Source organism: Siphateles boraxobius, unplaced genomic scaffold (assembly GCF_051911475.1).
Source record: "Siphateles boraxobius isolate OS27281-9 unplaced genomic scaffold, OSU_SipBor_1 31, whole genome shotgun sequence".
NCBI classification, from domain to species: Eukaryota; Metazoa; Chordata; class Actinopteri; order Cypriniformes; family Leuciscidae; genus Siphateles; species Siphateles boraxobius.
In genome coordinates, this window is record NW_027508931.1 from 11,075,988 (window position 1) to 11,091,463 (window position 15,476).

At 36.2% G+C, this 15,476-nt stretch overlaps 1 protein-coding gene across 1 annotated transcript in view; it reads left to right on the plus strand.

Annotated features, from left to right (window-relative positions):
- The window catches only part of kcp (kielin cysteine rich BMP regulator), a 46,893-nt gene extending 31,458 nt beyond the window's left edge, over positions 1 to 15,435 (plus strand). Inside the window, exons 33-46 of the mRNA XM_077193772.1 lie at positions 1,714 to 1,807; positions 2,762 to 2,935; positions 3,024 to 3,106; positions 3,178 to 3,298; positions 4,384 to 4,466; positions 4,541 to 4,640; positions 4,718 to 4,806; positions 6,173 to 6,445; positions 7,972 to 8,144; positions 8,281 to 8,392; positions 9,085 to 9,186; positions 9,565 to 9,729; positions 9,995 to 10,292; positions 13,904 to 15,435. Coding sequence (XP_077049887.1) covers positions 1,714 to 1,807; positions 2,762 to 2,935; positions 3,024 to 3,106; positions 3,178 to 3,298; positions 4,384 to 4,466; positions 4,541 to 4,640; positions 4,718 to 4,806; positions 6,173 to 6,445; positions 7,972 to 8,144; positions 8,281 to 8,392; positions 9,085 to 9,186; positions 9,565 to 9,729; positions 9,995 to 10,292; positions 13,904 to 14,121 — 2,085 coding nt within the window. The 3' untranslated portion in view covers positions 14,122 to 15,435. The remainder of the gene's footprint in view (positions 1 to 1,713; positions 1,808 to 2,761; positions 2,936 to 3,023; positions 3,107 to 3,177; positions 3,299 to 4,383; positions 4,467 to 4,540; positions 4,641 to 4,717; positions 4,807 to 6,172; positions 6,446 to 7,971; positions 8,145 to 8,280; positions 8,393 to 9,084; positions 9,187 to 9,564; positions 9,730 to 9,994; positions 10,293 to 13,903) is intronic.
- Positions 15,436 to 15,476: the final 41 nt, after the last annotated feature.

Sequence of the window (15,476 nt, forward strand, 5' to 3'; positions counted from 1 at the left end):
ATACACTCAGAGACTTTATTGTTAAAAAAGAAATGCTTTTTGCATTTGCTGCTGCTCTGAATGAGACCCTGTGGGAGTTTTACGCAGCTGTCCAGACTACCAAGGCAGGACAGCGTGAAGGGTACAAGCTGAGCGGACTATAAATATCTCCGGTTGCTAAATAAACCAATTCACACCTCGCCGTCGTCCATTAAAACCTGACAATGGACACCTCGTCGGGCATTAACCCTTACATATTGTCAAGTCAAGTCACTTTTATTTATGTAGTGCTTTTTACAATACAGATTGTTTCAAAGCAGCTTTACAGCGTTAACAGGAAAATAATGCAACACAGTTTGTTTCTGCTGTACAGCAGATCTAGAAGAAAATAGCGTCATAGTCCAGCTTAACCCTTGTGCATCAATTAAAAAAAGTTACACATAGCTACATAGAGGACAAAAATGTCCATGTCAAAAAACTGTCATAAAAATTTGAATCTTCATTTTAAAGAAGACCCATGGCATATTATTGCCTAAGTAAAAGATAATCCAAATTAATAATCCAAAAAAAAGTTATATAGGTTTACATTTATGATAATTATTTATGAACATTATTTTATATAAAATATATATTTTATGAAACATGTTGAACTCCAAAACTGATATAAATTCAAAGCCATAAATCTAAACAAGTTGTGTTACAAATTTGAGGATGATATCTCAAAAATGAGCTTTCGATAAGATTTTGTTTGGGCGCAGTAACAGCTTTTCCCCATTGGGTGCAGCAAAACTCCACTGGTGCACAAAGTGATTGGATTTTAGATTTGCAGTTGAGTTTTTCTCTCTCAAATATTACAAGCACACACACACACACACACACACACACATAAACACTTTTTTTTTTTATTACACATATACAAACCACACTCAGACATCCATACCAACACACCCACACAATTATCATTGCACAATTTATCCAATTGGCTCTATAATAATATGCCGAAGCAGAAAAAAGGAATAAAGCGAGTATTTGCTTTACAGGCCAAACCTGGAAAAATGGCACCATCTGATAAAAAATAGTAAAAATTTAAATTTTTAAGCCTTGCCAACAGAATGAATAATAGAATAGCCTCTTAACAAAGATTGCATCATTTTATAGTTGAATGGCTCTGTGATAAAAAAAAAATTCAAAAAATTGTTTTAATGGGTTTCAAAGGGGCCATTTTTGTCCAAAAGGCGGTGAGATGGAGTATTTTGTGTACATAGAGCAAAATAGATTTATTAAAGGAAATGGCGGTGAAATAGTAAAATACCAATAATAATACACACTTGTGCCACATTTTATGCAGTTAGTATTAACACAGGCAAAGTGATAAAAAAACAAAAAAGAAAAAGCCAAAAATGTCCACAAGGATGCACAAGGGTTTAGTAAGTTCAGTGATGGTTCATTTTTGTTGTAAAATAGTAAATATTTATATAGCCTCTCCGGAGAAAAAAAGTGATGTCATCATCCAACTCAGTTCAGTTCTCATAATGGTGATCAAAAATATTGTTGAATATTAAGTGTCCCGAACTAAGGCGACAGTGGCAAGGATACTGCCATACTGGCTACTACTGTAGATACTGTATATCAATATATCATGGTATTACCATCTGATACCATCACCATACCATAGTACCAAACGTTTTTTAACATACTGCATTGCAAATTGCATATTACAAATGTGTTTTCCAGGATGGTGAGATCAGCTGTGTTGGTCCTCATTGTGCTAAACTGACCTGCATGCATCAGGTCACTGATCCCGGTTCCTGCTGTCCCCGCTGCAGAGGTACAGACAAATAAATTAGGACATATAGTATTTTTTTCCTGACATTTACTTATAATGTTAGTCAAAATTCTTTGGATCAGTCTAGTTTTTCATGATAATTTACCTGCCTTTCAGTGACCCCTAGACTTGAACAAAAACAATTGCTTTTGCTGCTGTACCTTTAAAACTTCTGTATAAAAATGAGCTCTGTTAAGATATGCTAAACTCATGGTGGTCATATGTAATGTGCTTATAGTTGTGAATACAATACCTTTGATTAATGAATGACCCTTTTTTATGTTTTGAATGAGTAGTTTCTACATTATTATTATTATTATTATTATTATTATTAATTTTATTATAAAATTACAATTTAATGAAATAAAATGTATTCATAAAAATACATTTATTTGTATTAAATTTAGTAATATTATTTATACATATTTAAAAAAAATTAACACTCCATTAAAAATTAACGCAAATCTTATATGATATTAAATAAGACTTAAAGCGTTGGTTCACCCAAATATGAAAATTTGGTCATCATTTACTCACCCTAGTGTCGTTCCAAACCCATAAGACTTTCATTCATCTGTGTTATTCAAATGAAAATATTTTTTATTCAGATTTCTGTCCCTCCATTGAAAGTCTATTCACTCAAAACGTTCATAAAGAGATGGTAAAATAAATCCATATGAATCGAGGGGTTTAATCAAAGTCTTCTAAAGAATCACAATCGCTTTATATGATAAACAGATTTAATTTAGGCTTTTTTTTATACATATACTTTAGACATTGATCAGTAAATATAAACAGAAGCTCAGCCGTACTTGCTTGACGAGAACAAACCTCATTTCATAGATTTTCAATGGAAGGACAGAAATATCTCAGATTTCATTAAAAGTAACTTCATTTGTGTTGTTCATTTGATCACACTAAAATAAGTGCTACTAAACCGAGCTGTCTCTCTTTCAGGCTGTTTTTATGATGGTGTCGAGCATGTTGAAGGCAGTACCTGGTTTCCATCTAGTGGTCCCTGCATGTCCTGTATGTGTGTGGATGGAGTGACCACCTGCTCGAAGGTCCACTGTCTCTCCACCTGTCTAAACCAGATCAGCGTGCCAGGAGAATGTTGCCCAGTGTGTGCAGGTACAACTACAATCCCTACAAACAGTTTTGTGCATGCATAGTGTTGTTTTGGAAGTTTAATGTTTTAAATGTGTTTTTCTCCTGTCAGACTGCGTGTTTGAAGGCCGTGTGTACGGCCCTGGAGAGAGTTTCCACCCTTCTGGTGACCACTGTCAGATCTGCACCTGTGAGGTATGGCTCATCACAACATTTTGTGCACATATGTTGGTTTGCTTGTTTTACGGTGTGTGTATGTGTTGTAGGTGATGCCAGACGGGGAACAGCACTTGAGTTGCTATAGGAAGCAGTGCCCGAGTCTGGTGGACTGTCCTAAACACAATATCCTATACAGCGGCTCGGACTCCTGCTGCCCTGTCTGTGCACGTTAGTATGAACACTGCTGTGAACAGATTTTCTACATTGCTGTGCTAGCATCGTGTTTCTCGTATAACTCTATAGTCTCTTTCTTCTCACATATTAAATTAATTGGTAACACTTTACAAAAACAAAGTAAAAAAGAGCAAAAGCATATTTATAAATGTTGTTTGTTCATTATACATTAACATTTATATACTTTTATTGTTAGTTTGTAATACAGTACTTAATGGTAACAAATTTAACCTTATTGTAAAGTTTTGCCCACATAATTACAAGTCAAATCACTACCAGTGTTGTTATCATGTTAACTAAGACGATAAAAAAAATGTGTTAAATAAAGCTGAAATTAATCGTCTTGGCAATTAACTTAAATAAATAAGTTGAAGTTGAAGTACTAAAATAACTGAAACTAAAACTGAAATAAAAAGCTAAATAGAAATATTTAAAAAATAAAATAAAATGACAAAAGCACTTGAAAAAATTGCTAAAACTTAGTTAGAGTAACTTAAAGTTAGGACTAAAGAAAAAAAGCTAATTAAAGATTCAGTAAAGATCAGTAAAGATTTGTGTGTATTTCATGTCCATATGTCCATTTATTTATTTGTTTGTTTGTTTATTTTTTGGAATGAGTGGGATATTGTACATTCAATATAAGAATCAAGTATTCCTTAAAGCCGTGGGATAATAACCCTGTTTATTTTGCTATAATGAGATCCTGTTGAAAATAGATTGTATTATATGCCTTATTTCATTTGAGATGAGCAAAAATACATTTTAAGGGATTTAAGTAATGTAAATTATCTAATTAAAACCAATTTTCAGAAAGTTTTTTCTACACTGAAATTTTTTAGGTCAGACATATTTTCAGTATTTTTCAGCTAAATTATAAAGACTCAACTTCAAAAATGGAACATTTTGAACAAACTGTATTTATGACAGACTTTAATTACATCATAATAATGGTGTTTATTCTTACTAAGATCTATAACATTGGTTAACATAACTTATATGAGACTCTTGAAGAAATCTTTTCAAATCTTTATCATATAGTTGAGTTATTGATTGTTTAATTCTTGTGTTTTGTGTTTCAGAGCCCCTCAGTAACTGCACAGCTGCACTGATCGGTAATGAAGTGTTAGCCACTGATGATCCGTGTTTCACCTGTCAGTGCAAGGTATCTAAACGCACTGCTGTTTAGTAAAGCCATGTTTATTGATATGGAATGCTGACGTTTAAGTGTGTGTTTAGGATTTGACATGGACGTGTATTCATCAAGGCTGCCCTCCTCTCAGCTGCCCTCTGGATTATCAGCACACACTTCCTGATTCCTGCTGCCCCGTCTGTGGCGGTACAATCTCGCTATCAGAAATAATGCAACGTTGTTTCTTCCAGTGTATGTGTGCTCACTTGTATGTTTTGTCTCAGAGTGTGTATTAGAAGGCGACAAAACCCACGTACTAAGCGGACAGAGATGGACAGACCAGGAGAATGAGTGTATCACCTGCATTTGCAATGTGAGGGAACTAAAATGAAACTATTACAGAAGAAACACAGACACAATTTTAAGCAAAAAAATTTTTTTTGTCTGTTTTATCAGGAAGTTGTCGTTATGATGTCAATTCAAGTTTATTTCTGTAGCACTTTTCACAATAGGCCTACAAATAGTTTCAAAGCAGCTTTTCAAATGCATGTTTTCAATGTTACAATTTAGGAAGCATTCTGCTATCAGTCAGAGATGAGTGTGTCAAAGTAATGTTCATATGGCAGTTATACGCAGCTATAAAATAGTTTGTAATGTGGTTAATTAACTTTAATGTTATCAAAATTTTCTAAGAACATATTTTTCTTAGCTGGGTCTAAAGTCTTCACAATTGTCAACGGCAACTTAAAGGGATCTCTCACCCAAAAATGAAAATTCTGTCAGTATTTACTCACCCTCATGTTGTTCCAACCCCGTAAGACCTTCGTTCATCTTCGGAACACGAATTAAGATATTTTTGATGAAATCTGAGAGCTGGATCACTCCTCCATAGGTTTCTTCAGGGATTGAAACTTGCCAGCCCCGAAAAGTCATTAAAGACATCGTTAAAATAGTCCAAGTGACTACAGTGGCTCAATCTTAAGTTTATCAAACGACGAGAATACTTTTTGTGCACAAAAACCCCCCAAAATAACGACTTTATTTCAACTATTCATTTCCTTCTCTCTGGGCCTCGAGTCAGTTCACTAGTGTAATAGCGTAAGCTTCTGTTGTTGTACGTCACACGCATCACACACATGACCAGCGTCGGCCAATAGTCAGCCTACGTGTGACGTAGCTCTCCGCAATCATACTAAGTTAACTGACTAGAGGCCAACAGAGAAGGAAAATATATAGTTATAATAATGTCGTTATTTTTGTTTGTTTTAGCGCACAAAAAGTATTTCGGCGCTTAATTCGTGTTCCGAAGATGAACACGTCTTACGGGGTTGGAACAACATGAGGGTGAGTAAATTCATTTTTGGGTGAACTATCCCTTTAAATCATTGCAAAAGCTGATTCCAAACTGGAGCTTACGCAATCTATTGTTACCTCAGGATGGCATCCCAATATAGAAACAGGGACTTAGCATAGCTGCTGATTATAGCATTGTAAGCAAAAGGTGATAATGTTATGATCGTACTATTTCATAGATATAATTGTAATAAGTTTATTAGAAGCAATATGTGAATGATTGGCTAAAGAATGCTAGGCTAAACAAATCTCACATCAAGAAAACAAACAAACTCTGATGTCCAACAGAATCGCATCTAGACCAAAAGTTCTAGAGACACATTTATTGATTTTTTAATGCAGTAGTAAGCACATTTTAAAGTAAATCATATGTGTGTGTGTTTTAGCAAGGGCACATCGAGTGTGATCTGCAGGAGTGTCCTCCTCTTGATTGTCCGGATGGATCGGTCACAGTGAAGAACCCTGGGAAGTGCTGTCTAGAGTGCAAAGGCATCACAACTGTAGTGCACACCATAGACACTGGTGCACAGTGTGTGTACGAGGGACAGCTGTACAGCCCCAATGACCACTGGGAGGTGGACGAGTGTACGACTTGCACCTGTGTGTCCGGAGACGTGCACTGCCAAACCCAGAGATGCCCAACGCTCACGTGTGCCTCTGTAAGATGATGATATGCACCTTTAAGGTTATATTAGGGACGACTTCACATAGTTTGAAACTTGTCGACAGGCTTTTAAATGTAGGTCCCTGTAAGTCCTTAAAATGTCGTACTTTTAGTTTTTATCAATTTTAAGGTCATGAAAAGTCTTAGATATCTTAAATGGGAGAAGAAAGGTCTTAATTATCATTTCAGCAGGTCTTAAATTTGGGGATGGAAAACCTGGAATTGCGATGTGGCTTATTGTGATAACTAAAGAAAAACAAATGTGCATTCAAAATGTAGAATAATACAGTTCTAGAATATTATATATATATATATATATATATATATATATATTCATATTTTAATTAACCCTTTTCTTAAAAGCAAGATTTATAATTTTATATTTAATATTATATTATATTATTTATGTTATTTAAATTTTTTATATTTTAGTCTTTAAAGGGGACCTATTATGCAAAATTCACTTTAACGAACACAGATGTGTGTCCACAGTGTGTGTAAACAACCAGCCTATAATGGAAAAAAAATCCACCCACTCCTTTAAAAAAAAAAAAGAATATCCATAAATCATAATTAGCCTCTCCAAACAAGCAGTTCCAGAAGCCCCGCTCATGACTGGTTATAATTTTCCCTGTTAGCACAGAACCCGCCATGAGTGAGCCGCAGCAGTCCGTCATTTCTGTTTCCTCGCTGTAGCAGCCAGAGATATACAACGTCTGCGGCTGTGCCAAAAAAACTTTACAAATGTTCTGTCATTGCATGTACTGTACCAGCGAACATAAGAGTCTCCATAGAAAAGAAATGTGCCAAAGAAAGTCTTTAAAGTGTTATATATTTGCGCAAATCATTTTACATCGGACTGCTTCACAAACGAGGGTCAGTTCAATGCTGGATTTGCACAAAAGTTGTTTTTGAAAGATTTTTAGGTTAACATGAAAGTACAAGCTAGTCGATGAGTTGAATCTACTTCACTCCACAACAACTACATAAATGTATTCACTAACCGTTCATAAACGTCCAGTTGCATTCTGAAAGTTGTAACTTCTTCCTAAATCTTTCCATCCGTGTCTGGCTCTGGTTCGAACATGTAAGGCTGAAACTGTTAGTGACAATTTCTGAATTATGGCAGCGTGACAGTCTCCAGTTTTGTTGTTGCTGGAGTATCCGAAGCATGTGCTGTAAAGGTTTCGCCCTCTTCTGGAAAGACAGCTGAGAGCAGCAGCTCATTTGCTTTTAAAGGAATACACAAAAACGGCAAAAAGGGGCAAATTTCACAAGCTATAATAAATTATATGTCGGTTATTTTGAGCTGAAACTTCACAGACACATTCCGGGAAGACCAGAGACTTAAATTACATCTTGTGAAAAGGGGTATAATAGGTCTTAAAAAGCCTTAAATTTGTTTTTAAAAACCCTGCAGACTCACAAGTCAGTGTACTATATTCAGGACAAGGACATTTTGGGCCCCTTTCAGGTATAATCTGTCTGGATATACGTACAGTAGCATTTGTGTGTTTGTAGGATGAAACTCCGGCCCTGGTTCCTGGAATGTGTTGTCCTCACTGCATTCCTCACCCGGCCACCTGCATTGTGTTTGGAGACCCTCACTATCGAACGTTTGATGGAAAGATGGTGAACTTCCAGGGGACGTGCACATATGTTCTGGCTCAGGACTGTGAGGGCGGAGATTTCAGGTGCTCAGAATATTCTCTTACTCACATCTTCACTACTGTTCAAAAAGTGTATACTGTCCATTAGAGGGATAGTTCACACAAAAATTTCACACAAACTTTGTCTAAACAGACGTGTGTGTGTGTGTGTGTGTGCCAGTGTCCATGTTTCTAATGAGGACCGGGGACGAAGGGGAGTGTCTTGGACTAAAGAAGTGACCGTGTTTATTGGAGATGTTGTGGTGCAGCTGTTTCAGGACTGGATTGTCAAGGTAATATGCGTTTTATGCCTGTTCACACTAAGAATGATAACTATAATAAATATATTAGCGTCCACTAACGGGCCTTTACAGTCCGCTTTTCACCATACACCTTACAAATGTTATTTTTCCTATATATACTTTTTATAATATAATTCTATTTTTGTTTTTTTATAGTATTTTTAATAGTTTTTTTATATTTATACTTTCACTTATGATGGAATATTCACTAGTCATGATGTCATTGTCACAGTTCCATCTTCTTTCTTACACATACAAACATGATTTTAGCTGATATACGTACTTAGCTAAATCACGGATTCTCATATTTTTATCAAATCTTTGACCTAAAATATTTATTTGAAGTATCCCCAGAGATTTTAATTTAATATTTCAATATTTTAAAAACACATATGCATTGTTTACAGTTCTGATTTTGTTTTAATGATCACGACATGCAGGTAAATGTTCTTAGTAAGTGTTTTATTTTGATTGGTTTTATTTTTAAATGATTTCTTTTTCTTTTATATTTTTATTATTTCGTTAATTATCATGTATTCATCAACTAATGAACCCTTGCAGTTTCTTTGTGAAACCCAAAGCTAAACCATGAGCTAAATTATCGATTTAACTTCAGCTTTTCTTTAGACACTTTATTGAGTGTTGAATATTGTTGCTTGTTTTCCTTTTCTTCGATACGTCAGGTTGATTATCAACCTGTCTCCCTGCCGTTTCTTAAAGAGCCATATGTTTACCTGGAGCGCAAGACCAACACCATCCTCCTAAACACCAATGTTGGGCTGAAGGTACAGTTTCTGTATGAATTCACTCTGGGTTTAATCTTCTAAAGGATAGAAACATCATGAACAATATCTCCTTAATATGAAGTGTTTCTTTATTGCAATGAGATGAAATATAGGTTAAACAGAGATGTTTGGAGAAGTCTCTGCCTTCTTAGATTTTTCTCCTGAGAAAAAAAGACCCTGATAATCTTGAGCTCAGATTTGCTAAAATGCTAAAGATTAGAATTGAGATTTCAATATGAATTCAAACATTTCTCATAAAATTCTTTCCAGACCACATCATCTCTTTGGATTGCCCACATTTATTTTGATTAATTTGCAATATTTTATATACTTTTTTATAGCACTTTCTATTTATTTATTTGATGATTGTGATTTAAGGTGTTATGGAATGGCCGGTCTTATGTGGAAGTTAGCGTTCCTGGTACCTACAAGAAGCACATGTGCGGTTTATGTGGCAACTTCAATAACTACCCTCAGGACGACATGAAACTTCGCAATGGACAAATCGCCAAATCTGAAGCAGCTTTCGGAAACAACTGGAAGGTTAAAACACTAAAACATCTTCATGCTGTAGGCCTATGTGTTGATTGATATGTGGGCTTGTAGTTGACCAGCAAAAGTAGAAATGTGACAGTAGAGAATGCGGGAAGGGGATTGGGATATGGTCATTTTCAAACCCGGTTTTCCCTTTTTAACACCAAGGCTCAACATGTCTGAAGAACACATGCTGGTCACACAATCTTGTATTGTAATTAGTTTATATATTTCAAATGTGAAATATTAATGTGAAATATTATTTTCCTTGCAGGTGGGCAGTGTAAATTCAAGTGTTCAGTGTTCTGATGTGAAAAACATTAATCCGTGTAATGAGGCTGGATACTCTGCCCGTAAGACCGCAAATGCTCGCTGCACAGTGCTGAAGTCGCCTGTGTTTGAGCGTTGTCATAAGGTGGTGCCACCCGAGATGTTCTTTGCATCATGTGTGTATGATCTGTGCGCCTGCGGGTCCAATATGGATGAGTGTTTGTGTGACGTGTTGGAGGCTTACGCGTCCGAGTGCCGTGAAGCCGGGGTTATCCTGCAGTGGAGGTCGCCGACACTCTGTGGTGAGTGAGATATACAGTACTCATGTTAACTGTCACCCCCCTTTTTTAGCATAGACGTGAAAATGCACTATCCAAACTTAAATGGTTGTAATTCATTAATCCTTGGGAGTGTTACGCCTGGGGCCGGTTTCACAAAGATAGACTTTGACTATGGCTTAGATATAGTACATAGTCAGACTTCAGATTGACATCTTAATCAGACCGTTGCACAAAGCACTTAAGACTCTGGCTATCTTAAGCAGGACTACACTGCAATGCATTCTGGATAAAATTAGACACTTTTCAAAACAAAAAACATGGCGGATCGAGGAAGCGGATTCAACCGCTCGGTGCAGTTTACCCCAGCGGAAAATGTGTTTGTTGGAGGAGTATAACAGTTACAAGGACATTTTACTTAGGAAATTTAGCGGAGAACGTAATAACAAGAAGAAATGTTTAATTTGGAAAAAGATTGCTATGACAGTTAACAGCTGTGGCGAGCAGGAGGGACGTGAGACAGCGGCGTGAGGCCGGTGAGACGCACCGGTTTCGATTTTCAGCGTCGTTGCTCCTCCTTTTATGCTTCCGCTCCTCCGTGAGAGATGCGAGCCCGTTGTGTCTCACAGGTGACGTTCATTATCACTCACGCCACCGGCCTCGCGCCGTTCTCTCACGTCCCTCAGCCTCAACCTGCTCCACAACAGCGTTAATCCGACCGTTCAGCAGAGCGTTAAAGACGTACAGAAAATATACAAAAACATGGTACAAGATGCCAAAAAAGAAATATTTAAGAGGAAATATCCTAAAAACCCTTTCCCTTCTCATAGCTCTCTCCATAACGTCGTCAGCAAACCACAAATTATGAGCCACTTTCCCTTTTCTTTTGGCTGTTTGGTATGTAACTGTTTGTTACTGCTGGTTGCCAAGGTAACATAGAGTCTTAGACCTAAGTTAGCCTGGGGGTAAGGTGTCTAATTTTTTTGGTCATAATTTAGTCAGCCTTTATTTTTGTTAAACAGTCTTGCATTAGACTAGTCTATGAGCCAATTTTAGACTCGTCTAACACTATAGACCGGTCTGAAATAGCTTTGTGAAACCGGCCCCTGGTCTCTTTTTAAAGAAGACACTCAGCAGATTATTTTTACTTCAGCAATAGTGAAAGCACTTCAAAAAAGGAAAGTGTAAAAAAGTTAAAGAAGTTTGAAGTCCTATAGAGTCGTTTTATAGAAGTTTGATACCTTTTTAAGGAGTCCACTAAAGGGTATTAAAGTACTGTTTCCATGGTAATACAATGTCCGATTTCAAAACTTCCTCTCATGCTTATGGGATAGTCATGATGATTGTTGATGACAAGTTAATTGGATTGATAATTGGAAAGTGCTCCTCCCGAACTTTGTTTAGTGAAACATCATTTCTGGGAAGAAAGGCACCGGAGCTCTTTGCACTGAAGAGCATGGAATTTCACTGCACCAAAGAGTATAGAAGAACAAGAGGCGAAACTCAATAGACCGTTCCATTGCAACACCAGCGCCCAGCAGCAGCGCTATGCTTCCGCCATTTTGGGGTGAAAGCGACTCGGCAGTCCACTAGTGTTGATGTGTTGTTCGCGAACGAGCCACTTCTCGTGAATCGAAAAGCCGATTCTTTGAAAAGAGCCGGACGATATGGCAATATTAGCTGCTTTGTAATTTTTTTTTCCAAATCCAATCAAATCTAAACTGAATGATGACAACACAGAATAACGTACAATCACTAGACTAGTGATCATCATATCCCTTTTAACAGTTTATTTTACAGACTTAGACAAGTTTTCTACTTTTTTCCCACAAAACCTTTAGTATTAGCATTACAAACACTGAATTAATACCAACATATAAAAGTAAGAATAGGACATATCAGATATTTGGGAATATTGGACAATATTTATATATAACAGCAATAGAATATAATTATATATTAAATATATATAACTGTTTTTTTGTTTTTTGTTTTTGCAGTAGCTACTATCTCATATTAATAACCGTTAAAGCAAGACTATGTAAACAAAAAAACACAGCCACTGTCCATCATGTTCTATAAGATCATCATGTTTGTAGCATGATCCAGGGGATTACCCATACAGAAATGTAATATATGTCAATATAAGTAAATAACATATATAGCCTAATGTCAGTGCCCATGTATGTCTGCTTCCTATATGAGAATATATGCAAAATTCATATAAAACAGACATATATGAAACAATGTAGCAAAAATGGCCGTTTTCATGTAAGTATATGCACATAAATGTTAAATATATGTAGCCTATAGACGCATATATGTATATATACAATGCATATATGTACTTATTTCAATGCATCAGTATGACATGCATGTATGTTTACATACATTTATTAAATACGTGGGAAACAAATATGTATGTCACATATTTATACTTAATGTTGTCCATATATGCGAGAAGCCAGTACTGTAATATATGCAGATATATATCATATATGGATGAACTCAAATATTTTCTTCACATGTTTGGACACATAAATGTTCATATATGTTGCAGGCATAGGCTATATTGTGTTCTCAAATAAGTCAAATATATGTATAGATATATGACATGTTATTTAAAATATAAGTACATACTTGGCCATATATTACATTTTTGTATGGGTAAAATGTACAAAATATATTTCAGGGCTATAGTGGAGTTGGTAACTAATAATAGTAATAAATGTGTAAAGTTGCATAAAATGGAAAACTCAATAAAGCAAGAAAAAACTGCCTCAAATATGTATTTAATGATTGGATTAACTGTTATCTGTGCTGTTGTCCAGTAACTCCAGTTGGAATTTTCAGCCCAAAATGGCGGCCGCGAAGCGCCACCTAGTGGCTGTTTCCAAAAAAGCATCAGAGTTTCGCCTCTTGTTCTTCTATACTCTTTGACTGCACTTAAAGGTGCTGCCTGTAAGAATAACAGCTAGTGGTCGAAATAGGTACTGCAGTCCAAATTCAAATGATCAGAGATCATTGTTTCCCTTGCCCCCTCCCCCTCCTAAGATTTGACACTCAGGTTGCCAGTTTAAGCACACGCGACAGAACGAGCGCAATTGACAATGAAAGCCCAGGAGACTTACACACTGTAAGTTGATGAGTTGATTAATCCGCATTTATCTGCCAAACCCACTGTATGCCCTCTTCACCAATGTGAATGATCTTTGCACACTCGTTGCTTGGAAGAGTGATTGCATGTGCAACCATTTGGCTCCAAAGCAAAAATCTGCATGAGTGGATTGGTGACGCCATCTTATATACCCGTATGTACGAGGGAGTGGTTCGGCATGCAAATTCCACTTGCCAATTCTGTTGGCTGTTTTTCTAAAACTCAGAAGTGATTAGGGCTCTCAAGTGAGACTGCATTGGTCAGTTGACATAATATTGTAGTGAATGACAGTGACAGATGGGGAACCGCAATTCTCAGAGAATAATCAGAATAATGAAAATTGCATGTTAACGGGATTAAAAAGATTTGCTCGTGTAATGTAAACAATGTGTCTTGTATAAAGCGATATATAAATTAATTTTACTTGATTTGTCGTGTTTTAGTATAATGCCATGCTTTTTCTTTTCCATCCCTACAGCTGTGGGTTGCCCGCTGGACCGCGGTTATGTGTTTGATGAGTGTGGGCCGCCGTGTCCTAAGACGTGTTTTAATAAAGACGTGCCACTCGGTGTGATCGAGGCTCACTGCTTTAAACCCTGTGTGCCAGGATGCCAGTGTCCCGCTGGTCTGGTTGAACACAACGCCCACTGCATCACCAGTGAGAAATGCCCTAAAATTATCCATGGCAATCTTTGAGACCCTTAAACTGTGGAGTCAAATCGGTTTGTCTACAAGGTCTAAATATCACTGAATCATCCCTGAGATCTGACGAACTAAAACCAGCTCTTGAAGTCAACGTGAAATCAAAATTTGCTTTATTTCTTTATAATACACATTCCTTATTCTGTAAAGGCCTATTCACACCGCACCGACATACTCCCACCAACGCCAAACGCTTGTTTTTGACGATTGAACATGTTCATTTGCGGCTTGTCGCAATGTCAAATGGGAATATCTGAGAAGTGACATACTAATCTGAGTGTGAATTGGCCTTAAAATTAGTTCACATTATTTCATATAAAAAACATTTATAATCATTATACAAATGTAAAAACTTGCTGACAGCTGACATCACAAATCCCACTTACTTATCAACCCTTGCCCTTCCAACATCTGCCTTCACTTTTCACAATTCTGTCATTTCCTGATGAATTAAAAGTACCATCCTACATTTTTTGTTGTTGAATATCCTGTTTCACTCAGAAATTCATCAGATTACAGGTATAATGAGTTGTGAACGGAGTTTTGTATTGACTTTAAAATGCTTGAGCTGAACGCACATTTCATTTTTTTAACTTTATAGTTCAAACCACATTAACAATCCTCTACTGTATACTGTATTTAGTGGTCTGTTTGTTTGTTTTTGATTGGTGCTACTGTCTGTAAGTGTTTCTAACAGTGTTAACCTGTTGTTTACTGCAGCTAAATGACACAGTTTTAGTTACACATCCAGTGATAGGAGAATATTTTGAGCAAACTGGACAAAGTTTTTCTCTTTCTTTCACGACAGATGCAAAGAGGTAAAATCTTTTTTGAATCATCAGGAGGTTTCTTTTTTAGCATGGTTGCTTGCCATAACATCAAACTAAAACATTATGGACTTTTCCTCTTCAATTTGATATTTTTAAACTAATTAATGATTTGAACAATATGGAAAGACAAATCGGCATAGTTTTTGTTTTGATTTGTTGCACTGTTTTTGATGGGCCTTTTTTGTTTGGTGCACTGGTGTTGTGATTACATTTTTTTTCACTCTCTTTAAATACAGAGTTTTATAAGCAATATGTTATTACTCTTGATCATTTTATTTACAACACTGACAGTGAATCTATGTAAAAATAGAAACACAAAAAGAGCTAATCTGATAAAGTGTCTTCACAGAATTATTTTGAGTTCCGTATGTTTGTATGTATGTTATCAGGTGCATTGACATTTATTACTATTTGTATGTCATATTTAATGTATTCTCATATTTACTGTGTCCCGTTATTACACCAAATACCACCTTTACCCAGTCTGTGCTTGTTCTTATTGCTCATTTAAAATGGGTT